The 24,872-nt window shown below is 40.1% G+C and overlaps 1 protein-coding gene across 21 annotated transcripts in view; it reads left to right on the forward strand.

The window, feature by feature from the left end:
• Positions 1-24,872, forward strand: part of WNK1 (WNK lysine deficient protein kinase 1) — a 133,299-nt gene that overhangs the window by 97,188 nt on the left and 11,239 nt on the right. For 5 of the 21 annotated variants that reach the window (XM_082422008.1, XM_082422023.1, XM_082422012.1 and 2 more), the window contains 17 exons: positions 1,224-1,307; positions 7,900-8,049; positions 9,385-9,825; positions 10,567-10,845; positions 11,535-11,632; positions 11,741-11,903; positions 12,318-12,434; positions 12,761-12,934; positions 13,138-13,195; positions 13,335-13,457; positions 13,977-15,394; positions 16,538-16,621; positions 18,227-18,310; positions 18,866-18,926; positions 22,162-22,235; positions 23,438-24,084; positions 24,667-24,866. In XM_082422008.1, coding sequence (XP_082278134.1) covers positions 1,224-1,307; positions 7,900-8,049; positions 9,385-9,825; positions 10,567-10,845; positions 11,535-11,632; positions 11,741-11,903; positions 12,318-12,434; positions 12,761-12,934; positions 13,138-13,195; positions 13,335-13,457; positions 13,977-15,394; positions 16,538-16,621; positions 18,227-18,310; positions 18,866-18,926; positions 22,162-22,235; positions 23,438-24,084; positions 24,667-24,866 — 4,255 coding nt within the window. The remainder of the gene's footprint in view (positions 1-1,223; positions 1,308-7,899; positions 8,050-9,384; positions 9,826-10,566; positions 10,846-11,534; positions 11,633-11,740; positions 11,904-12,317; positions 12,435-12,760; positions 12,935-13,137; positions 13,196-13,334; positions 13,458-13,976; positions 15,395-16,537; positions 16,622-18,226; positions 18,311-18,865; positions 18,927-22,161; positions 22,236-23,437; positions 24,085-24,666; positions 24,867-24,872) is intronic. The other 16 variants (XM_082422022.1, XM_082422014.1, XM_082422019.1 and 13 more) reach the window with 12 other exon arrangements.

The following is a 24,872-nucleotide window of genomic DNA, read 5'->3' on the forward strand; positions in this document are numbered from 1 at the left end:
AGATATCATTTGGATGTTTTAAATATCCCACTCTTTTATAAAGTACTATATGTTCTTCTTTGTACTTTCGTCCTATGTTCTTCCCCCATCAGGGGCATAAATAACCCCAAAGATATACATAAAGTATCAGTTACCTAGAGCAGTACTAAGAAGCAGAAAGATCCAGAAACTTGAAAATCTGTGCTGTGTGCACATGCGGTACGGTACGCTCACATGAACACACTGGTTGCCAGCCCATACTGTGAACGCGCGTGCACTGCCAGCCTTGCGCCTTTAAACTCTCCAAAATGCAATTTCAAACATCAGGTAGTTTACAGAAAGGGTGCAGAAAGAGTGTATACTCACAGTGGTTAAGATGCAGTAGAATGTGATGTTCTATCCAAGTAAGCTTCAGAGAAGCCCCTCTAGATTGAAATGAAACAGCAAAGGTGGGCCTTTTCGTTTTCTTAGCTCACCTATTATCAAGTCCTGCATTCAGTTCTCACCTAATTTATTTTAACTTAAGATCTCTTCTAGGTGAGGGTTTCTCAAATTCCAACCGTATGGACGTTTTAGGTGAGACGGCTCTTTGCTGTGAGGGCTGCCCTGTGCATTTGTAGAGTGTTTAGTGGCATCCCTGGCCTCCCCCCACCAAGTACCAGCAGCAGTTGTGACAACCAAAACTAGCCCCAGACACTGCCAGACGTCCTTGGGAAGGGGCATGGGGTTCCCAGAGTGCCCCTGGTTGAGAGCCATTGCTCTAGGTACTTGGCAGGTAATGATGATAACAATTTTTTTTACATTTTTGACAAAAGTCACTATAGCACTACAAGAAATAGCAAAAGGAACCAAATAGCGTTATTAAATACCCTTTTTTCTTCAATTGTTTGGATAGTTTTTTCACGTTGATAGTCTTATTATTTTTCCTGATTATTTTCAATAATAATTTTATTTTGAATCTTACTATTTTGGCAAAAAATAGAGCCTGAGCAGCGGGGTAGGTTAGGTTTTAACCATCAGTGGTTTTTGCATGGAATCAGAGTATGTTCTGTAATATGATCCTTCTCTAACCTTCTCTTTAAAAACATGCCCCAGCGGTCTCTCCCTACATACTTAATCAAGCGAATGTTTCATCTTGCTCAGGCAAACTCTCAGGAGCTCACATATTTATTGCAAAATCCTGACCTCTGTATAAACGTACCTTTGGGCTTCTCTAATTTTTTGTATTCACTTCTCTCCTTCAGGCACAGGGGCAGAGCCAGGGTCAGCAATCTTCAAGTAGTTTAACAGGGGTTTCATCCTCCCAACCCATACAACATTCTCAGCAGGTGAGAGCAACTCATTGCTACATTTTATGGATAAGCAATAGCCAAAACACTGTTTTACGTCTTTCATGAATTGGATTCCTGATGTAAATGGCTTGCTAAGTTTTTGAAAGGAAAATCCAGAGGCGTAGCATCTCCTGTCTTCAGTAACGTTTTAGAAAGTCTTTTGTTTAATGTATTTTTGAATTGTCTATTAGATTAGACATATATTGAAATTCAAAAGAATTATTTTTACTGACATAGTTTATGTGCCTTCTTAAACAGATGATTCTACACTGTTTTAACAATGCGGTTGACCCTTGAACAGCACGGGGTTAGGGGCACAGGCCTTCTGCACAGTCGAAAATCTGTGCATAACTATGGTGGGTCCTCCCTCTCTGAAGTTACACATCGACAGATTAAACTAATCTTGGATCGCATGGCACTGAAGTGTGTATTTATTGAAAAAAATTAACATATAAGTGAACCCATGCCATTCAAACCTGTGTTATTCGAGGATCAACTGTACAAAGAATATCAATTTTGTGTGTATGTATTTCACGATTTGTCCTTTTGTGAGCATCTTACCATTGCTTTCATTGTGCTTGACTCTAGTAATGCTCCGCTCCTTTTTAATTATTTCTCATCTGTGGGGTGGGGCATCAGATTTTATGCTAAAATGAATGAAAGCCTAAGAACAACTACTTCAGGAACTTTAAAAAAATGTTTTAAACTTCTGATTTGGGGAATTTGTTCCCAAAGTTTCAGAGAACTCAAGGGATTAATATAATGCTGATGTATTCAACAGCAAAACTGGTAATTGTAAAATTAAATATCTGTAGTGCATCACTGATATTAGTTAACAGTAATTATTTACATGGAAATAATGCTTTGGGGGCACAATCGAATATTTATTATCTGTTTCAAATAAAATTTATAGCCACTACATGTGTCATAAAAACTTCCCAGTGAATTATCTTGTTGATAGTTCCCTATGCAGTGTGTTTTCAAACCACCAAATTCTAAATTGGCTTGTTTCTATTAAGTTTTGAAACTAAGTTTTTAATTCTCGTTACAAATGGCCTGCTCGCAGTCCAGCATGTGATCATGGAGTCGTTTGATGCTAGTTTACGATTAGATGTTCCTTGTACGAGATTAGTTTGGTTATACAGGCAAACCTCGTTTTACTGGGCTTCGCTTGCTTGTGCTTCGTAGGTACTACTTTTTTTTTTTTTTTTAAATTGAAGATTTGTGTTAACCCTGCTTCAAGCACGTCTGTTGGCACCATTTTTCCAACAGCATTTGCTCATTTCGTGTCTCTGTGTCACGTTTTGCTAATTCCCACACTTATTTCAAACTTCGTCATTATTATTATATTTGTTATGGTGATCTGTGATCAGTGATCTTTGATGTTACTATTGCAAAAGGATTATGATTTGCTGAAGGCTCAGATGATGGTTAGCATCTATTAACAATAAAGCATTTTTTAAGTTAAGGTATGTCTTTTTAGTCATGATGCTGTTTCACACTTAATAGACTACAGTGAGGTATATGCACTAGGAAACAAAAAATTCATGTGCTTGGATTATTGCAATATTCAGTTTATTGCAGTGATCTGAACCAAACCTGTAATATCTCCGAGGTGCCTGTATATACATTTTCTCTGTGGCCAACACCTCTATCTTATAGAATGGAAGGGCTGGGAATTATATGTTTTGTCTTGCTCCTGCCCTTTCTTCCAGACAAGTGTCTGAATCTATATATAATTATTGTTCCGTTCAAGTAGTCACATTTTGGCGTAACAGGTTTAATTATATTAACAACCCCTGATAAGAATGCAAATTAAAAGTTACATAAAGCTGAGTGAGGACAGAAATGCTATCATGGATACCAGTCTCCTAATTCGCTTATCTTTGGACACAGGCCAATAGCAATAAAATGTGCAGATTTAAGTGTATGCTCTGTTTTTCCTTTTCCAAAGGAATTTGTTATGAAGCAGTGAAATAAGCCATTGAGTTTAATGGTGATGAAAGTATGCACAGTTGGGGGGCGGGGGGCAGCTCCACAAATGTCAGGTTAAAAGAATCAGGTGCTTGACTCTTCTGGGAAAAGATATGACTAAATGGCTATCTCTACAGTACAAACAAAAGTTCCCGTTTCAGTGATGCTTCTTTCAGATAGTTCTAGTTTGTGAGTTATTTTAAATATAGGATGAGTTAAGTAGCATCATAAAATTGAGCCCTCAATCTAAATAAGTGTATGCAGTCTAGAATATTTAACTTTTCCAGGGTTGCATAACCAATATATAGATAGAACTAAACATTACAAACCAGAATCCAAGATTTCTACAGTAGTTTTCTTTTTTCTGCATTAAAGTTCTACAGGGACTCATGATTCTGCAAAGGTGCCCAAGGAGCTGTATTTGTTTGTTTTATCTTCTGGGGTTCCACATATAGAAAAGAAATATTGTAAACTTTCTGTACTGTACAGTTAGAGTCTGTTTTTAGATCTGATTTTCGTTTTGCATACCGTCACGCCCCAACACCACCTTAGGAAACCATCTCTCTAATTTTACTAGTGTGAGGAAAGAGATGAACTTCAGCCGAAATTTACTTTATTTCTTGTGTTTCTGAAATATAGTGAATAAAGGATTGCTTCTTTTCACGTTTTTATCAAGAATCTCTTCTAGTGTGGTATATCGTGTCTTAATGAGGTACCAGAAATAGCTTTCTCCTACTGGAAATCTGAGTATTTTGCTGCCATGAAAGGTCATGAGCTACCCTGCTTCCTTAATAATTTCTTCCATAGGGCACATGTAGAGTCTGTAGGTATCTCTTACTTTTTGTTCAACTAAGGCTCATGAACATTTTTTTCAAGCACCCTTGTCCAACAGATAGTACATGGTCAGTACAGGCTGTATTCAAGAGGCAGTTTTATGCAAAGCATGATGCCAAGTTGCTATGCTAAACAGTACTTGTTTGGCTAAAGTGTTGATTATTAGCCAGTGTGATCGTGCAAAAAAAAAAAAACCACACACCATATACTCCTGTCCTATCCAGAGGTGCCACTTCTCTATAAATGCTTTAATGTATAACTGGCATACATGCCTCTCAATTATTCTAAGCAAGGAGTGAGGGTATATGTTTATAAAACTGCTCATTTTTGACAGCACACACACACACACACACACACACACACACACACACACCCTCAATTATTCTAAGCAAGGAGTGAGGGTATATGTTTGTAAAACTGCTCATTTTTGACAGTACACACACATACACACACACACACCCAACTAATTAAACAGTTTTTTCCTAACTGAGTTCATGCTCTGAAGGACTATGTGCTAGGCACTGATGGACTACCAAGATGGATCATATAAGGCTACTTTCAGGGAGCCTGAATAATCTGGTAAACATATACGTCAACTCCTACAAAACGAGTAAGCATAATAGCTAACATTATATATACAGGGTGCAAAGCAATCTACCTGTATTTTTATTTAATCCTTCTATGAACCCTCTAAATATAGGTACTATCATTATTTCCATTGTACAGATGGGAAAGCTGAAACGAGATCTGGAGAAGCTGAGTACTTTACCCAAACTTACACAGCTTCTAAAAGATAGAAAGAATTTAAATCCAAGTAGTCTGACTCCGTGAAAGGAGGAGACTATATCTCTTCTGAGCAGGGAGGGGGATATCAGTAGGTGTATGAAAGAGCATTTGAACTGGACTCTGATTATGAGTTAGATTCAGATGAAGGATGAGGAATATTCTAGGCCCAAAGAAAAGGGCAGGGGGGCAGTATAAGCAAGGTAGAAGGCACAAAGGTAGAAAGCTGTGAGACAGAAACAAATAAACCTTGGGTTCAGTGTAGCTAGAATACAGATAAGTCAGGACTTATGGTTAGGACTCCGTGCTCCCAATGCAGGGGGCACTAGTTTGATCCCTGGTCAGGGAACTAAGATCCCACATGCCACGTGGCACGGCCTAAAACATAACAAACAAACAAATAAGTGAAGGTGTGAGTTCAGGAAAGAGTTGATTGAGTCCAAATCGTGATGTAAGCAAGGGTCTGCATTGATGGGGGTGCGGGAGAGAGGTAATCGTGCACCCAAATATAAGGGAGGGGTTTGCTCAGATTGAACTCTTACGAAGAAGGGGGATCACCACATAGTCAAATCTTCATCAGGCTCACATCACGGGGCTCTTACTGGTCTTTGCTTTGAACAGTAACACAAAAAAATATTAATGGAATAAAGTGAAACTGTTGAGAACAAGTGTGCCTGTAAGGCCCTTAAATGGTGTATGTAGTTGGAAATGTTTATAGGCAATATCTGACAGAATTGGTTTTGTATCCGCCAAGACATTAAACACAGATTTTGTCCTTATTCTTAGGGGAACAACTTCACTGTTCCAGGTTCATTGTAAATAACATTTAAAGATCACTTAAAGGTTACATGAATATACACCTGTAAGACAATTGCAAAAACAAAAGAACTGTCCTAATACTAATAATCAAGCAGATGCTTGTCACTGCAGATTTTACCTCAAGACATAACTTAAAGAAAAAGTACTATGTTATGTGCCAGAAAAGCGAGATCATTCATAGTGTAGCTTCCCTGAAGATAAAAATGCTGATGTATAATTACATGTGAAGAATTTGAATGAGGCAAGGGGAGCAACATTTCTGAATTAGTATATTTATATAAAAGACAATCTTATTTAGGTATGAAAATTAATGACTTAGATAACTGTAGATAGTTCAAGGTGAATTCCTTAAAGTTTAAATGCATTCAAGTTAACCAAAAAGGTTTTCTACTTTCTTGGTTCTTCTTTCTTAGTGGGAAAATGGGCAAAATTGTCTTATGTTCAGAGCTGCCTTATAGTTGGATACATATGATACATCTTAGTTGCTGAAAATAAATTTTATATAATTCAACAGCCATTTGTTCCTGATTTTTTTTAAGTTAAGAATACATTATCAGAAATAAATAAGGATAAAACAAACATGACTACTGTCACTATTACATTTCAGGATTCTTTTGATGGTTTTAATTGGTATAGTAAGAAAGAAATGAGGGATAAATATCAGGAAAGCAAAAATATTATTTGCAGTTTATCACCTAACGAAATCTAGGATGCTTGTTAAGGTGGGTAGATGCATAATAGACATAAAAACAAAAATAAATAAGTCCTGGGGATGCAATGTACAGCATAGTGATTGTAGTTGATAATACTGTATTATATGTTTGAAGGCTGCTAAGAGTAGATTGTAAAAGTTCTCATCACAAGAAAAAAATTTGTAATTACGTGTGGTGATGGATGTTAACTAGACATATATCAAATCATTATGTTACATGTCAGTTATATCTCAGTTAAGATACATACACATACACATACCTTATCTTCATACCAGCAGTAGCTAATTAGTTATATGGACCAGGGCATATGTAAAAGGCTATCATTGGCTGTAGCATTATTTTAAGTAACAAAAAATTCAATCAACCGAAGTGTTCATCATTAGGATATCAGTGCCATTGATAAATAAAATGAAAATGGCATGTCAGAGAACAGTATTTATAAAACGGGTGTGTTTCTGTTTTTAAAAACAAAATCAACTTTTGTGTAAATGACCACTTATGCCTAGAAGGAAATCCATAAAGTCGATGCACCAAACCACTAATTGTGATTGCCTGTGGAGAAATGAGGTTGGGTATTTTCATTTAACTCTATTAATCTAATATATTGCTTAAAATTTTTATTACAAACAGTTGTTGTTTTTGTATTTAAAAATTAAAAATTTTAAATTAGTTATAGGTATTAAAGAGTCTTGAAAGTCAGCTATGAAGTTCAGATTTTTGTTAGGTTAGAGGGGGCCATTAATTTTATTGCAAAATTTAGTGTTTGGGTACAATTACATGCCATTCATCAAGTTTAGGTGTATTATACCAGAGTGCCTAGCACATGCTTGATTTCCAGATGACATTCCCTTTGCCGTACTTTGAGTTGAGTGATAGTGTCCTTGTTTTCAAAGAAGGAAACCTCATTTTGGCAGTAAAATGAGCAATCTCTAAGGTATCACAGCTAGCAAATGGTAAAGCTAAAGTTCAAAATTCAATGCTTTTCTCCCATTTTGTAGCCATTATCAAAGCTATTCTTTAAGCAAATTAATTACACAGTTGATGAAATATTGATAGATTAAGGGAAAGAGATTGGATTAGTTTAACATAGGACCAAAGTGAGAGCTGCTATCAAGAAATGGGAACAAAGAGGGAGGAATTTGGAGGAGAGAGGGTCTGTTTGGACATGGTGTCTGAAGGTGTTTGTAAATACCTGAGCTGCTACTGGGGCAAGGAGCCTGTTAGGTGAAGAACCAGTGGTGACTCAAACTTTGAAACATGGGTTAGTTCTTGGTTGTACCATCACAAATAAAGAACACCAGATGAAAAAGAAAGATGTGTAAAAAGGGGAATTGGTGAATTTGGGTTTGTGCATGTCTTGATTACTAAAATTGCCATCTTTTACAGACACTGATAGGCAAACATACTTCCTTAGAAACATGCTGTTAATGACTTGAAATAAAACTGAGTGATGGTTTTCTTCTCAGCAGCAGGGAGTGCAGCAGACAGCCCCCTCTCAGCAGACAGCGCAGTATTCACTTCCCCAGACGTCAGCCTCCAGCGAGGCCATGACTGCACAGCCCGCAAGTCAGCCTCAACCTCCACAGTCCTTGTCGCATGTGTCAGCAGGAAAACAGGTGAACGCTTAACTTCTAGAAAGGAGTGCCACATGACTTCTACCTTCCCTAATGGTGAAAATTGGTTATTTTCACTGCAAAAATGAAGTGAAATTTGCTTCTTTTGTGTATATGCATTGGTTAATATAAATGGGTATATACAGCAGCGATAATCCAAAAATGTTTAACTTTTAGGTTTATCAGCCTAAAATCAGTTTGACAGGTATAGAACTGATAAAGGTGCTGTAGTAATTGAACCTATGACATTTTCTAGAATTGTCAGTTGTACCTGTCATTCTAGGTTTGCAGTTATGCTGTGTTTTCACGTAGATTTATGCATTGTGTCCTTCCCTCATTGCCTTCTGAAGTCATAAAAAACCCTTATATGGAACGATTTTTTTTTCTAAGTTATCCTTCTAATCACTTGAAAAGTAACCCTGGGGACTTCCCTGGTGGTCCAGTGGCTAAGACTCCGTGCTCCCAATGCAGGGGGCCCAGGTTCGATCCCTGGTCAGAGAACTAGATCCCTCATGCTGTAACTAAAGATCCTGCGTGTTACAACTAAGACCCGGCACAGCCAAATAAATAATAAATAAATATTTAAAAAAAAAAAAAAAAGGAAAGAAAAGTAACCCTGTAGAAGATAAGCTCTTCTGAATGACCTTTTTTCAGCTTTAACATTGGGGCTTGTTGTGCTTGTATTGTTTCTGTTATATTTCATCACATCTGAGGTACTGTCAATTGTAAAATGCACCATTATTTTATGTAACACTGAGAACTGACATACCATTAATTGTAAGATATATCTTAATGTCATAAATGTTAAAATGACCAGGTGGTGGAAAGGGATGATTGCATCATACAATCAGTGAAATATAGTAATTAGACCTACTTTTACAGGCCTGTGTTAGACTTAAGAATTGTGGAAGCACTATGGGTGAGCTCTAACTCCACTGGGAAGGAAGTCCTTTGCATTTCAGTAATCACTGTAGTATCAGTTGTAGATTTAGTGGCAGCAAACATGCCAGTGGATTATGGTATGTGAAACACATCTCAGCCAGGCTGTAAAGAAAACAGCCTTTCCTGTGGAAGGGTTCTCTTTCTTGTTGAACGAGGAAGCGTGAGCAAGATTTTCTACCACGAAAGATGTGGACCAGCAGCCAGTCTGTCAGCCTCCCTGTCTCCTGTTGTCCTCTCCCTGCTCTTATGTGGCACATTAACTTACACTAATGTATGCAGGGGTTTGGTGTTTGTTTTAATTTTCTTTCTTTTTGGCTAATACGTAAGTCTTGCTTTTGGCAGCCTTGCTTTTTTTTTTTTAAAGTCTGTCTGTTTTGTTTTTCTTTACCTTCCCAGCTTCCAGTTTCCCAGCCAGTACCAGCTATCCAAGGCGAACCTCAGATCCCAGTTGCGACACAGCCCTCAGTTGTTCCAGTCCATTCTGGTGCTCACTTCCTCCCTGTGGGACAGCCACTCCCGCCCTCCTCACTCCCCCAGTACCCTGTCTCTCAGATGCCCTCAGCGCCTCAGCCAGCTTTCTCCCCACTTCCTGTCACCGTGGCAGCTGGCGTTAATCAGCCTCTGCTCACCTTGGCTTCCTCTGCTCCAGCAGCTGCAGTCCCAGGGGGCCCCGCCATGGTCCCCAGTCAGCTTCCCCCCCTCCTGCAGCCTGTGACTCAGCTGCCGAGTCAGGCTCACCCGCAGCTCCTGCAGCCGGCAGTTCAGTCCGTGGGGAGAGCCGCTAACCTCGGGCAGCCTGCTGAGGCTCCACTCCCCTCTGGAGATGTTCTCTACCAGGTACCGTGTTGGCTGGTGAGAAGGAGGGCACCAGAGGGTTTGGTTCTAATGATAGAACATCAAGGACTTAAAAACCTAATAACTGAATATCAGAATAACTAGCAATAACAAAAGTTGCTGATCTCAACCAGAGATGCTAAAATAGTAAAATTCTGAGAAAGGACAGGGCGATGATGTCTGATGACTCATTTCCATTTTCCTCAAGACATCTCTTGGGAGAAAAATGGTTCTCTCAATATTCAGTGTAAGCTGATTGAAAGCTAGATGCGGCTAATAATAGAATATATCAGGCTACTTTTTTTTATGGGAAGAGTAAATATGGGTAGCCAACATGGTATCAGTAAAAAGCTTCAGGGTTTAGATTTAGAATATTAGCAAGTCATTATATGACTGGAATGACTGATACCTTGAAGAGTTTTTGCATTCTCCTGTTTGACTGGGTAGAAAGTAGGTATTTTTCTAGAAGGAATTATGTCTATTCCTCCTATTTAAATAGTCTCCAGGAGGGAAAAAAATAGCAACTTAAAAGTATAGTTGTGTGCAGTCCTGTCCCCTAAATTGAAATCAGTTAACCATTTCTTTTCAAGAATCTTCTTTAAATTATTAGAAAGAGATCAGGCTACTTTTCTTCGCTATGTTCCCTTTTTTTTTTTTTTTTCTTTTTTTTTCTTGCTTGTCTTGCTGTTTTGCTCATTTGATGACCCAACCTGCACTAATTCCCCTTCCTCATTTCTGTCACAGGGCTTCCCACCTCGACTGCCACCACAGTACCCAGGAGACTCAAATCTTGCTCCCTCTTCCAGCGTGGCTTCTGTGTGCGTTCCTTCTACAGTCCTGTCCCCTCCCATGCCGGCAGAAGCACTGGCTGCACCAGGTTACTTTCCTACAGTGGTGCAGCCTTATGTGGAATCAAGCCTTTTGGTTCCTGTGGGCAGTATAGGAGGACAGGTTCAAGTGTCCCAGCCACCAGTGAGTTTAGCACAAGCCCCCACTACATCCTCCCAGCAAGCAGCTCTGGAGGTAAATGGAATTCCTGCATGTTTATGTCTAAACTATATGTATAATGGGATAAAAATGACAGAGGAGAAACATAGGTTCCCCCCTGGTTTAGAATGCACTTGGAAACTATTGCGAACTAACTTCTGAATGACTTCTTCTTGCAGCCGAGTGAAATGCCAGTGTGGGGCCTTGTTGCCACTGGCTGTTCTGTTGGGAAGTGAGTGTGCCTTGGAGGAGATAACCCTGCTAGCGCGTCCCTTCTCTAGCTAGTCCTTCAGCCGTTGTTCTTATCCTTTCACAAACTCCTGCCATTGGCAGTCACCAGGATACCTTACCCCGCTGTGCTCCCGGTGGTCATTTTTGCCCCGCTCGGAGAAAGCTCTGCGCTGTCTTTGCACTCTGCTCTGCCTGCCCTGTTGCACATTCTGGGGAGATGCTGGCTGCACGGCAGGTTGTAGTTTCTCACTACCTAGCAGCTGTTTTGGCTGATGACACACTGTGCAGTCTGTACCAGAGACTAGCTTTAGAAATTTCCTTTGCAATTTTAAGATGACTGTCTGTAGATGCTGAATATTAAGAATTATTAGTAAATGTAGTGCTTCTAGGACTTAGGGGAGGGATAAGGAAAAGAAAGAGTAGCTTATTGGGGATGGTCGACAATAAATAAACTGTATTACTGCCGAGGTGTGAATTATCCTTTCTGTTTACAGAGCACTCAGGGCGTCTCTCAGGTGGCTCCTCCAGAGCCAGTTCCAGTGGCTCAGCCACAACCTACCCAGCCTGCTACATTGGTCTCTTCTATAGACAGGTATGTGACAGTACAGTTCTCCTTTCTTGACTGGTAGATAGGATGGTAGGAAACTTTAAAATGTCTCACCTTTAAATCTCATCATAAACTGGACTTTTTTTTCCGAAGTGCACATTCAGATGTTGCTTCAGGTATGAGTGACGGCAATGAGAATGTCCCGTCATCCAGTGGAAGGCATGAAGGGAGAACTACAAAACGGCATTATCGAAAATCTGTAAGAAGTCGCTCTCGTCATGAAAAGACTTCACGCCCAAAATTGAGAATTTTGAATGTAAGTATTGCTGACTTCTGGGTTTCATATAGTTAGTTCATACCATTTAAATATTTCTGAGGTTTGGGTGTATTGATGAAAGTTTAGGATCTTGTATCACCCAAATGATATTGTTAAATTCCATATTTCTAAAAAAAAAAAATAGAGAGTTTTTGTTTGTAAAACAAAGATCTTAACATTCTTACCAGACCCTTCAGTGGAAGAAGATGTGTAAGTAGCTGAAAGGCTGATATTTTCTTAAGGTTTTCTTGCTCCTAGTTTAAGAGGCAAAGTAGCAGTGCTTCAAGGAATAGTGGTAACATTCAGCTTAAGTTCAAGTGATAACCTATATTACTTCGTCACATTCAGTAACAGATCTGAGCATGGTTCTTCTGAGATATGAAGTACCTTTTCTTCTTTCTTTTTTCTTTTCAGGTTTCAAATAAAGGAGACCGGGTAGTAGAATGTCAATTAGAGACTCACAATCGGAAAATGGTTACATTCAAATTTGATTTAGATGGTGACAACCCTGAGGAGATAGCAGCAATTATGGTATGTCTGTTTTCGGAGTTCCAAATTCTTCCTTCATACTTTATCTTCATATCCACTGCCCTAGGCAAATATGCAATATTTTGTAAACTATTTTGACAGTTAAATATTTATTTCAATGTGATATAACTAGCACGCCAAACCTGTGATTTAGAGGTGCTTTTGTGTAGGGCATGTCTAACTAGGCTTTGAAGAACTAACTTACATATTAACTAAATAATAATACAGGTGGTATGCAGATAGGACAGAAGTCATGAAAGTGGTGATTGAATGACCTAAAGCTTGGGAAATACTGGACTAATTAAGCTAATGTCACGTTTCTTTTACAGGTGAACAATGACTTTATTCTGGCAATGGAGAGAGAGGCATTTGTGGAACAAGTGCGGGATATTATTGAAAAAGCTGATGAAATGCTCAGTGAGGACGTCAGTGTGGAGCCAGAGGGTGACCAGGGATTGGAGAGTCTCCAGGGAAAGGATGACTATGGCTTTGCAGGCTCTCAAGTAGGTTCACCGTTCCCGTAGTGAAGCTTCGTTTATGTTAAATATTTGCTAAATTTGCCTTGCACGATGTCCAGCGGCGGTACCACATTACACCTGTAACTGAGATTATCAACATTTATGTTCTTGTTGCATGTGGTGATTTGCTTTGCCTGCTCATTAAGATTGAGTGAGAGAATGAATTTAATCACTTTTGTTTGTTGTAGAAATTGGAAGGAGAGTTCAAACAACCAATTCCTGCATCTTCCATGCCACAGCAAATAGGTGAGTTTTTTTCTTTCCATCGTTTGTTCTTACCTTTGACCTAAGAAGTTATGTGCTAATAATGGAATCTTGAAGCTTTGTGTTAGTGACAATGTATATAATAATAATAATGCGATTAAATGGTTTGTTTCTTTTTAAGCAGGCCTTCCTACCAGTTCTTTAACTCAAGTTGTTCATTCTGCCGGAAGACGGTTTATAGTAAGTCCTGTGCCAGAAAGTCGATTACGAGAATCAAAAATTTTCAGTGAAGTATCAGATACAGGTAAGGAATTGCTTCTACCACATACATATATAAATCCTGTGTCTCTCCTTTATTGGAAGCTTGGTCATCAAGCAGTAGTTCAAATGGTGACATAGACAACAAAGAATAGTAGAAAATTGAGACTGACCAACAGATAAACATTTGGAGACAGGGAAATAGGTGATGAATAGAGAGGATTGCAGCAAAAGGGCACAGAAGGGTGGCCATACTAGATACAGCCCGTGTGATTGATACTGTGTAGATTCAGCACTGCGTGTTTGTATCTCCATTTAGTGCTGCTGTATATCGTTTGAGGTTACTCCGTGTTTTTTTCAGAAATAGATATTCATATGAGATCATTCTTTTGCTGGAACTGCTATACCACTTTGCCGTTTTAGAGCCTATCGTGTCCTTGGGGGAGGTTTTATACCTTGTTGGTATGTGGCATTGTTGGGAATCCCAAAAGTAGATTGTTAAGACAGTCTTTTGAACCCACCTTTTTAAAAAGAACTGATTCTGAGTTTTTATTTTCCTTTGCAGTTGCTGCTTCTACATCTGCTGGCGCTGGAATGAGCTTGTCTCACTCTGCTTCGTCCCTTAGTCTACAGCAGGCCTTTTCTGAACTTAGACGTGCGCAAATGGCAGAAGGGCCGAGCACAGCACCTGCCAACTTCCGTCCGTCGGGGCCGGCGTTCCCAGCAGCGCCCCCTCCCGTGATCAGCCCTGCTGGAGCGGCAGCAGTACACTCAGCATCAGCCCCTGCCACGGGCTGCCCTCTTAGTGACGCTCCCACATCAGCCACTCAGTCTGAGGTTGCAGTGCCCGCTGAAAAGGGGATTGCTGGAGTTGCCACCTGCACAGGTGTAATACCCTCCAGTGGTCTCCCTGTACCACCTGCATCTGAATCCCCGATACTTTCCAGTGTGGTGTCAAGCATCACAGTGCCTGCAGTCGTCTCAGTATCAGCGACATTCCAGTCAGTTCAGGCTCCCACATCTGGGAGCGCTGTCTCCAGTACAGGCACATTCCCCCCTGTACCAGTCTCAGTGGCGGCAGCCTCTGCAGTGAGCAGTGCTGCTGCCCCCGGCGCTAAGCCTTCACCTGTATCGTCGCAGCAGGTGGCGGGCGGCATGGCTGGGGCAGCCTCGCTAACATCCGTGTCGGCCACCGCTCCGGCCCCAAGCCTAGCTGCACAGCCGTCCCTTCCACTCAGCAGCAGCACCTCTGCTCTCACTCGAGCGGAGACTGTGGTGGTTAGTGCGCACGCACTGGATAAGATATCTCATAGCAGCATGACCGGATTGGCTTTGTCCCTCCCCGCGTCATCTTCCTCTCCCTCCCTGGGAGCAGGGCTATCTAGTGCTGTTTCTCAGCCTGGTGTGGCTCATCCTTTGGTCATCCCATCAGCTGTAGCTTCTACTCCTGCCCTTTCCCAGGCAGGACCTACTTCCTCACCTCTGCTACCCCAAGTAGCTAGTATCCCACCTTTGGTACAACCTGTTGCCAATGTGCCTGCTGTACAGCAGACACTAATTCATAGTCAACCTCAACCAGCTTTGCTTCCCAACCAGCCCCATACTCACTGTCCTGAAATAGATGCTGATACTCAGCCCAAAGCTCCTGGGATTGATGACATAAAGACTTTAGAGGAAAAGCTGCGGTCTCTCTTCAGTGAGCACAGCTCATCTGGAGCTCAGCATGCTTCTGTCTCGCTGGACACGTCACTCGTCATGGAGACCACTGTCACACCAGGCCTCCCAACCACTGCTGTTGCACCAAGCAAACTCATGACTTCCACTACAAGTACTTGCTTACCACCAACCAGTTTGCCCTTAGGAACAACTGGTTCATCAGTTATACCAGCGGTCACTCCTGGGCAAGTTTCCACCCCAGTCAGCACTGTGCCAGGAGTGAAACCTGGAACTGCTGCACCAAAGCCACCTTTAACTAAGCCTCCAGTAAGCTTCTTGTTTTGAAATAGTTTGAAAAATATGATCACTCTTCTCCCCCTCCCCCAAAAGTACACGTTTTTCAATTCAGCCTTGCAGTATAGTTATAAAGATGCCTAGCTTGTGGTAGGTACTCGGTATTTATTAAATAAATTGATTGAAGGTGATTTTAGGATGTATGTACATTGAACATGAGATTTTTTTTTTTTTTTTTTATGAAATACGGCAGGATTGGGGGTTAATTATGTTGTAAGATTTTCTGAGAGTGTGTAACAGTCAGGTAAAATACGGGCATTATCTCTGAATTGGTACAGACTGAAGAAAGCCGGTTCCCAAAAGGGAGCTGAGTGTTCCTGCTGGCGGCTGTGCACAGTAACAGCAGCTCACAGCCCTGTTGCCGTGAGAACGAAGCACGTTTTCTGCCTTGCTCAGATTCCGTACATGCGCAATTGGAGGGTTATAAAAAGTTGGAAGTTGGTGATGACTTTGATGTGGAGGAGGAGAAATGAATCTAATGCTAGGGATAAAATAACTCGAATGTGTTTTCTGGTTCTGCTATGGTGGCTTCCTCTCATTCTGCCATATTCAGTCTCTCATCTTCTCCAAATAACAAGGCTGTGTTTCTCCTACTGTATTGTATGCTTCGCCCATCTTGCTGCATTGCTATTGATGTGAGATTCTTTTTACAGCAGGGTAATATAGAGGCTTCACTCAGACAAAATACAGATTACTTGATAGTATTAGATTTCTGATGCCTTTTGTTATCAGACCTGCCCCATGGTTATTTCTGAACTGTTTTGTTTTCCCAGGAAAGCCTGATAATACTGTACCAAATAAGAAGCTCAGGAGTATCTGGATTGTGCCTCTTGTGTCTAAACAGCCTTTGTTCTCTCTGCTTTCCCTAGGGGATAGCCTTTTACTAAACTTTTCTGTTCGTTTTATTGGTATGTCATGGTGACCCCTGTAATAGTATCATGGTTATAATGTCCTTTATTTAAGGTAGATACCAGAGTGTAACCCAGGTGACAAACTTGCCTTAACTAGATACATTTTATTCTTATGCTTCTGCATTTGAATTAGTTGGTTTGTTCTCCAGTATGCAGTCTTTACTCTTAGTGTCTCATGGACTTGAATTTCCCTTCGTGTCTGTAGGTGCTGCCAGTGGGTACTGAACTTCCAGCTGGTACTCCACCCAGCGAGCAGCTGCCACCTTTTCCAGGACCTTCACTAACGCAGGTGCCCCAAGACTTGGCAGATTTCTTTTTGTGCCTCTCCTTTCTTTCACAAAGCTTATTTAAATTCTCCATTGCATGATCTTGCCTTCTGGCTTCTATTTGATTTTGACTTAGTAACAACTTTCTTTTAAAACACCATAGCTGAAGATACAGGCCCTACTTAAAGTAAGAAGCAAGTCATCTAAAAATCATTTGATATTAATATTTTGTCATATCTTACAAAAAAAGAAAATAGCAAACATGACAGTTTGCCAAAAGAAATATAATTCCTCTGTCATTCATACTTTTGTAGAATAGTGAAAGATTAGACCATTGTGGAAGTAAAAACTTATATGTCATCAAAATTAACTGAAAGTTCCTGAGGAAAGGGTACCACCCTGATAACTGGTAACGTCCTTTTTCTATGAGTTCAGTACAACCTGTTTTTTCTTGAATGTTTGACTTTTTTTTTCAGTGACCACCTAATGAAGTAATTGGGTGTAAGGGTCATGTTTATGAAAAACAGGTATTATATCTTAAAGTACAAAAACCACACAGCTCAGCTCACATGAGACTGCTCCGAGAAGAACTGAGACCAGTGACGTGAATGTGAGAGTCCCATCTCACAGTTCTGCTCACTACGGGTCAGAATTGCCTGCAATATTTAAATTATTATTTCCCTTTCCCACCCTACCCCCCACCCTACACATTAGTTGAATTCCCATAAATAAAGTACTTGGTATGATCCCATTGTAACTATGAAAAAACTTCTGACATGGGACAAGCTAGTAAACATTGAAAATAAATTAGGAATTTACTTTAGAATAAGATATAAGAAAAACATGGTAAATTGCTAACTTGAAGTCTGAATTTATCCTCCTTCTTTAATCCCAGATGTACAGTAAAACATAATTTAAGGAACTTGCCATAATAAAGTGATAACTCCAATAGAGAACCCATTCCATCAGCTGCTAAATTTTGGGGAAAAAAAGCATTGTGAAAGTCTTGAACCTATTTTCTCATTAAAAACATGTATTCCAGTTCCTAAGAGGGCCCAAAATGTGATGAGAAACTGCCAATTAGCTACGTAGTGGGTGAGGATAAGTGGATGGTGCTGCATATAGAGGGAGAAGCATAGATGAAGGCTGGGGAGGCGTGGGTCGATAGAAGCCAAGGTAGTGACAGAGTATGTTAATACCATCTTTTATTCATAAGGACAGGCTTCCAGAAAGATGCACCCAACTGAAAAAGAAAATAGGGAACAATACAGTTAATCTACCAATCAATCTTGATACATTTTTCAGAATATATTTTTAAGGAGAGGACAGATAGTTAACTTTTCTATTTCTAAGTAACATCAAACATAGAAGGTAAGAAAGGAGACTTCAAAACTGTAAAAACATAAATATAACTGAGTTTTTCTGTGGCTTGAGAACTTGACAGTAAAATTTTGAGAGCTTGTAATTCATTCAAGCAGTACAACTAAGTTGAACTTAGGATATTGAGCTTGACGTTGAGTGAGCAGACGTGTGTTACGCTGTGTGGCCCTGAAGCAGGAAGCGGTGTGCCCTGTGTAAGCCGGCTCTGGCTGTGCCCGGGGCTGTGCTAACCGTGTTGTGTCCTTCAGCCCCAGCAGCCCCTGGGAGATCTGGACGCTCAGCTGAGAAGAACGCTCAGTCCAGAGACCGTTGTGCTGACGCCTGCAGTTGGTGTGAGTTCTGATAAAATCTCCCCACAACCCTAAGATATTATATTCCTGGAGTATAAGCTGTAACCTAGACCATTATTAATGCCTTTAACACCTAATCAGAGTCTTTGCTTGTTCCAGTCGACAGAAATGAGACAATGAATGAGAGAGTAACACTGACCCGGTAGTGTAACTATGGAAACAATTTGATTCGGGAGACACTTTTCTTGTCTTACCTGTGGTTAGAATCATACCACAGATCAGTTCTATGGACTTTGTGTTTATGCTTTGGAGGAGGCTATATACTTTAAGTTTGAAGTCTTAACTTCTTCCTTTTAGGCTTGTGACACAATAATGTTCTGATTAAAACTACTTTTTCTATGAATATCCAAGTTATACTTTTGAGCATTCCATGAGAAAAATTAAGAAAGCAGTTTGGAAAGGTTAAGACTCAAAATTTCTTTTAAAAGTCTCTAAAAATGCCTGTCTTTCTTTACATCAGACTTACTTTTAGGTTATAAAGTCACTCTTTGTAAGTCACTGATGCTAAAGACGTTGTGTATCTGTGTGTGTTTGCAGCCCGTGTCCGTGGTGGCTCCAACAGCGGTTGTGGAAGCAGGAGCCCAGCTTCAGAAGGATGGTGAGAAGCATCCTTCCTCCTCTGTATTCCCACTTCCAGACCTTCCTGTAACTGATGGTAGAGGTTACTATTTCAGAGACACATTCTCGAGAGTTCGTAGGTGAACTTGAGACTGTGTTGAACAACATTTTTATGTATTTCATGATTGAGGAGCATTGATACTAATATTGAGAGCATGTAATATCAGCAGAGTTGTGAATTTTTTACTTTTTTTTTCTGAGGGGTAGCATGCCAGGGAGTAATGATAGTTTCTTAGCATAAGACCCTTTGTTATTATTAGCTCAGCCAAATCCTTGCTAAGAGATACAAGGAAATTCAAGCATATTTATAAAGTTAATTTATTGGCCACCTCTTGGCTTTTGAGATATATAGAAATATAGATAAGTTTGAACAGCATGGATGGTAGAAATACAAATGTAAGATTTCAAATCATCAGTTTAAACATTATTATTATTTTTTTTGGCTGTGTTGTGTCCTCATTGCTGTGCGTGGGCTTTCTAGTTGCGGCAAGCGGGGGCTACTCTTTGTTGTGGTGCGCGGGCTGCTCATTGTGGTGGCTTCTCTTATTGCAGAGCACGGGCTCTAGGTGTGCGGGCTTCAGTAGTTGTGGCACACAGGCTCAGTAGTTGTGGCTCGTGGGCTCTAGAGCGCAGGCTGCAGTAGTTATGGCTCGTGGGCTTGGTTGCTCCGCGGCATGTGGGATCTTCCCGGACCAGGGCTCGAACCCGTGTCCCCTGCATTGGCAGGCGGATTCTTAACCACTGTGCCACCAGGGAAGCCCCCAAACGTTTTTATCTATTTCTGGAGTCTTTAGAATTGGCCTGTCCATAAATATAATCTTTTTAAAAAAGGCACATTTCCAACTTAACTTTGTAAAAATTGTCCATACCAACAACTTAAATGTTTTCTTAGAACTTTTATCACCATGTGCTTAGTCATAAGTTCATTATCAACTACTAGTGCTGTAAAGTTTTGTTGTAAATCTCTTTTCACCATCAGTCCCACAGAACCTGGGAAGTGTAACACTTATTTTTTGTTGCCTTTTCCTTCAGAATCATTTATAATCAAAAGTGAAAATAATTGAATGAGATATGCTTAATGTAATTTTATATAGCACATGCTTAATAATAATTTTCCCTTTTTATTATATCCATTCTCCTCAACACCACCTGACATAAATGTAATTCCCTGTGTAACTATTAATAAGATTACCTGAATGCTCTTACTTCTTCCTGTCTTCCTTAAGTGCTAAATTTCACTTAAAACCTTGCTAAAGTAAATTATTTTCAAGGCAGTCACAATCTGAATTGGCTCTCATTTTAAAAGAAGTGACTTGAAAATCAGTGGAACAGATTAGAAAGTCTAGAAATGGACAAACTAAAAATGGAATGTAGAAAATGAAAAAGGTGGCCTTTCAAATCAGTGAGAAAAGAGGGGATATTTCAGTAAATGGTTTGGGACAACTGGACAGCCATCTGGAAAAAAGTAAAGATAGATCACCTAGCCTAGGCCAAAGTAAATTCAAAATGGAACAAAGATGGAAAATGATGTCATAAAATAGGACTGTACGAAAACAAAAGGAATCTTTTTTTTTTTTCCAACTGTCTAGAGCAGGGTTGACAAACTTGTTCTGTAAAAGGCCAGGAAGGGAATATTTTAGGTTTTGCTGGCCATACAGTCTCTGTCATAGCTACTCAAGTATCCAACATATTGTAGCCTAAAAGGAGCGATAGATAATAAAGGAAGGAGTTTAACTGTGTTCCAATAAAATTTATTTATAAAAACAAGCAGTGGGCTAAATTTGGTCCACAGATCATAGTTTGCTGCTCCCTGATATAGAGAAAGATGTTATTATTACATTTAATACCCAACCCAGAAGCATTAATAGATTTTAAATTTCTGCATGGGGAAGAAAAGTACTGTTCTGTCCAAAGATAAATGGAAAACTGGGAAATGTGTGTGTTGTATATTCGTATCACAAAAAGGACTACTTTTGTTAATATAAAGAATTTCTGTAAATTTGGCATGGACCAAGAAATAATCAAAAGATACAGAAAAAAAAGAAACTTAGACATGAAGATATTTAACTTCCTTCATGTAACAGAAATGCAGAATAAAACTACAAGTGATCGTATTTCTCACCTGTCCTTGGTAAATTCAGAAGTTCAAAAGCCACTGGTGACTTGGTACAGCCTTTTTGGAGATCAGTTTATGTCTGTCAGCGTTTTAAATGACAGCGATTCAGTATTGGGTTGGCCAAAAAGTTTGTTCGGGTTCCTAAATGAACTTTTTGGCCAACCCAGTACGTCTATTTTTAGGTATTTATTTCACAGATCTATAAGAATATACATATTAGAGCACTTTTATAGTAACAGGAAGTTCGGAATAAGTTAAATTTCCATCAGTTGAAGACTGGATAAAATGTGGTATATTTTTAAATTTTTCATATGTATATAACATATACATACACTACAACACTATGCAGCCATTAAAAAGAATGAGACTGATATGGAAAGATCTCTAAGTTACATCATTAAGTGAAAATATCAAAATCAATATTCTACTAGTTGTATAAAATAAAGAAAATGCTAGTATATATTAATTATCTCTAGAAAGAAACTCAAACAAGTGATTGTCCCTGAAGAGGAGGACCTCGGTGGCTTTAAAGTTGCTCAAAACTACTTACCAGTGATTCTGCCACTTAACACTGTCCTGTTCTAGGATTTTGCTTAAGTGTTGCCTAAACCAGTTTGCCATAGCTGGTTTTCATTTAAAAGTGGGTCTTTAGTATCCTAGGTAAAATCTTACTGTTCGCTTCATTTATTTCTGTCTTTGAATTATAGGATGAAATTGTGGTGTCATTGCCTGTTAGCCTTAGTTTTTATAGTATCTCTTCATGTTTGAGTTACGCCGTGAAGCCGCTTTGTTGCTGTGTGACTTTTATTCCTCCAAACAGTGCTATGTCCTCTGTGCGAGTGTACAAGGGAAGGTAGAGGGTTTCACAACGATACAGTCTTTCACACTCAAGGTGTCTAGTAGGAAAGCAAACAGTAACTGTTTCCCCTTGTTGGACAGGGTCAGGGAAAGGGAGGTAAGGAAGTCTCCCTTGCCTGTAACAACTTTCTTCTTCTGATACGTAGTCTCATTTTGCTGTGTTTCTGGCTGAAGCAAAAAGAAACCAACTAAAAAGAGATGCTGATTTAAGTTCTTTTCCTCCTCCATGTACTTGTTTCAGTGTCTCAAGTCACAGAAGGTCCTATCCTAGCACCCACTTCAGGAACTGGTGTTTTTAAGATGGGGCGATTTCAGGTAAGACAGTCACTGCTGGGGGATTGTGTATATAATAAAAAAGGGATTCCCAATTTGGGGGGAGTGTGTATATAATAAAATTATTATCTACGTTTTGGGACCTAATTGCCGTCAATGACATATTTCTTTTATATAAAGCACTTTTTAGCTCTTTATCATTTTCCCCTCTAAAAAATAATACATGCTAATTAAAGAAAATAAAGAATATTTAGAACAGTAGAGAAACAGTAGATAGTCACAATGTCTGCCCATCCTTCCACCCCACCCCTGGGATTACTTTTTGGGGTGTGTTTCTTTCTATTCCTTTTGCTCTGTACATGTGTGTATCTAAAATTGGCCCTGCTTCTCCTCTGAATGATACTGACACTTTGTAGCTTTTTCCCATCTAGTAGTAGGTTTATCTAACCATTTTCCTATTCTCAGTCATTAGGTTGTTTCTAATTTTTCCAACATAGTAAGTAAAGTAACAGTGAACATCTTTGTATATAAAAACATTTTCCATGTTTAGGATAATTTTCTTAGGATTAATTTCCAAAGTGAAAATACTGAGTCATCATCAAATAATACCATCTAATTGTATTTTCCCAGTTGGGAAACAAGTGAACGTTTTCTGGCTTAGTACATAGGGCCATACAAGCTTTGAAAATCTTTTTTTTTTTCTTTTTCTGTTTTCACACCTGCTTTCTAATTATTCTCATGATAGCACTTGAAGTTGGGGATATTAGGTCATATTTTTCTCATTTGTAAACTGAGGTTCTCAGAGTTTGTCGCCACCCTGAGTTTGTATTTATAATACATTGTCGAACTAGGACAACAATCTAGATCCTTCTTTTAGCACCAGCTAGTTGTGCTGATTCTTGAAGCTTAGCTGGCATTTAACATTTATTAGATTTAATCTTTGTAGTTTTTCTTGTTCACAAGCAACCTTCAGTATTCCATGACCTGTTGTTATTGATATTTTCATTAAGATGTAATCTGAGTCCTGTGCACAACGTGAGATGTGAAAGTAGATAATTTACTTAGTTAGCTTAGCCAGCTGCTCAGAATCTATATCTAATCTGTACATCTCAGTACAGATATGTCATGCTCTACAGTGAATGGTATTCAGTTTATTTTCACAGTCAGAGATGGAGGGGCTATGTAAACAATCAGCCTACTCAGACTGGGAAATAAAGTGATTCCCTTTTGGCCTCTTCCATCAGGTTTCAGTTGCAGTGGATGATCCCCAGAAAGAGGGTAAAAATAAGTCAGAAGATGTAAAGTCTGTTCATTTTGAATCCAGTACTTCAGAGTCCTCAGTGCTATCAAGCAGTAGTCCAGAGAGTACCCTGGTGAAGCCAGAGCCCAATGGAATAGCCGTCCGTGGCGCCTCTTCAGATATGCTGGATAGCGCCCGTAAAACTCCTGCCTCAGAAGCAACGTCAGAAACTGGGCAGCCTTCCAAGGTTGGACGTTTTCAGGTGACAACTACAGCAAGCAAAGTCGGTCGCTTCTCCGTTTCAAGAACCGAAGACGAGATTACTGAGGCAAAGAAGGAGGGACCAGTGGTATCTCCTCCTTTTCTAGATTTGGGACACGATGTTCTTCCTGCTGTGATACCAAAGAAAGAGAAGCCCGAACTGTCAGAGGCTTCACATCTGAACGGGCCGTCCTCTGACCTGGAGGCTGCCTTCCTCGGTCGGGATGTGGACGATGGCTCAGGGAGTCCGCACTCCCCGCAGCTGAGCTCAAAGAGCCTCCCTGTCCAGGGCCTTAGTCATTCCTTCAACTCCTCTTACATGAGCAGCGACAATGAATCAGATATTGAGGATGAGGACTTGAAGTTAGAGCTGCGGCGGCTACGGGAAAAGTACGTGCGTTTCTCCTGTGAAAGGGTACCGGCAGAGCTGTATGGAGGGCTGGCTCCCAGAGCTAGAGGGGGCGGTGTACAAGAGCTGGCTGGCTGAGTGTAGTTCTTACAGAACTGCTTCAGCACCTTGGCATTACTCTTAGCGTGTTATTGTTGTCAGTGGCTCTTTTGCGTTGTGAACCTCATCTTAGCTGCTATTGGTCTACCAGGTGAATCTGGTAGTGGCACTGGGATATAGATCACGATAGCAGGTTTTCTTGGTCACGTTTGAAGAACTGGGTCCGATTCGCAAGTTCAGTATTCCTGTGTAGAGCTTCCAAGTCAGGAAATCTCTTTCTCCAACACATCACCAACCATTTGTGGTTGGCTAGGAGCTTGCTGGAATTTGGCTTGGGTAATGGAGGCCAGCAAGAGGAGCTGACACACTAGAATCGCAAGGTGATAGCAATTAGATTCAGTACATTTGGGGGAAGGATTCATTGATGAGTAAATATGTGAATGGAGGTTAAATAATGTTGTTAATTCTTGTTTGAACGAAGGTGGGTATACTATTTTTGAATTATGCTTGGTTATCTTTCATAGACATCTTAAAGAGATTCAAGACCTGCAGAGTCGCCAGAAGCATGAAATTGAATCTTTGTATACCAAACTGGGCAAGGTTCCTCCTGCCGTCATCATTCCCCCAGCTGCCCCCCTTGCAGGGAGGAGAAGGCGACCCACCAAAAGCAAAGGCAGCAAGTCTAGTCGCAGCAGCTCCTTGGGGAATAAAAGCCCTGGACCAGGTCAGC

The sequence above is a fragment of the Balaenoptera physalus genome (genome assembly GCF_965194825.1).
Source record: "Balaenoptera physalus genome assembly, chromosome: 13".
NCBI lineage: Eukaryota > Metazoa > Chordata > Mammalia > Artiodactyla > Balaenopteridae > Balaenoptera > Balaenoptera physalus.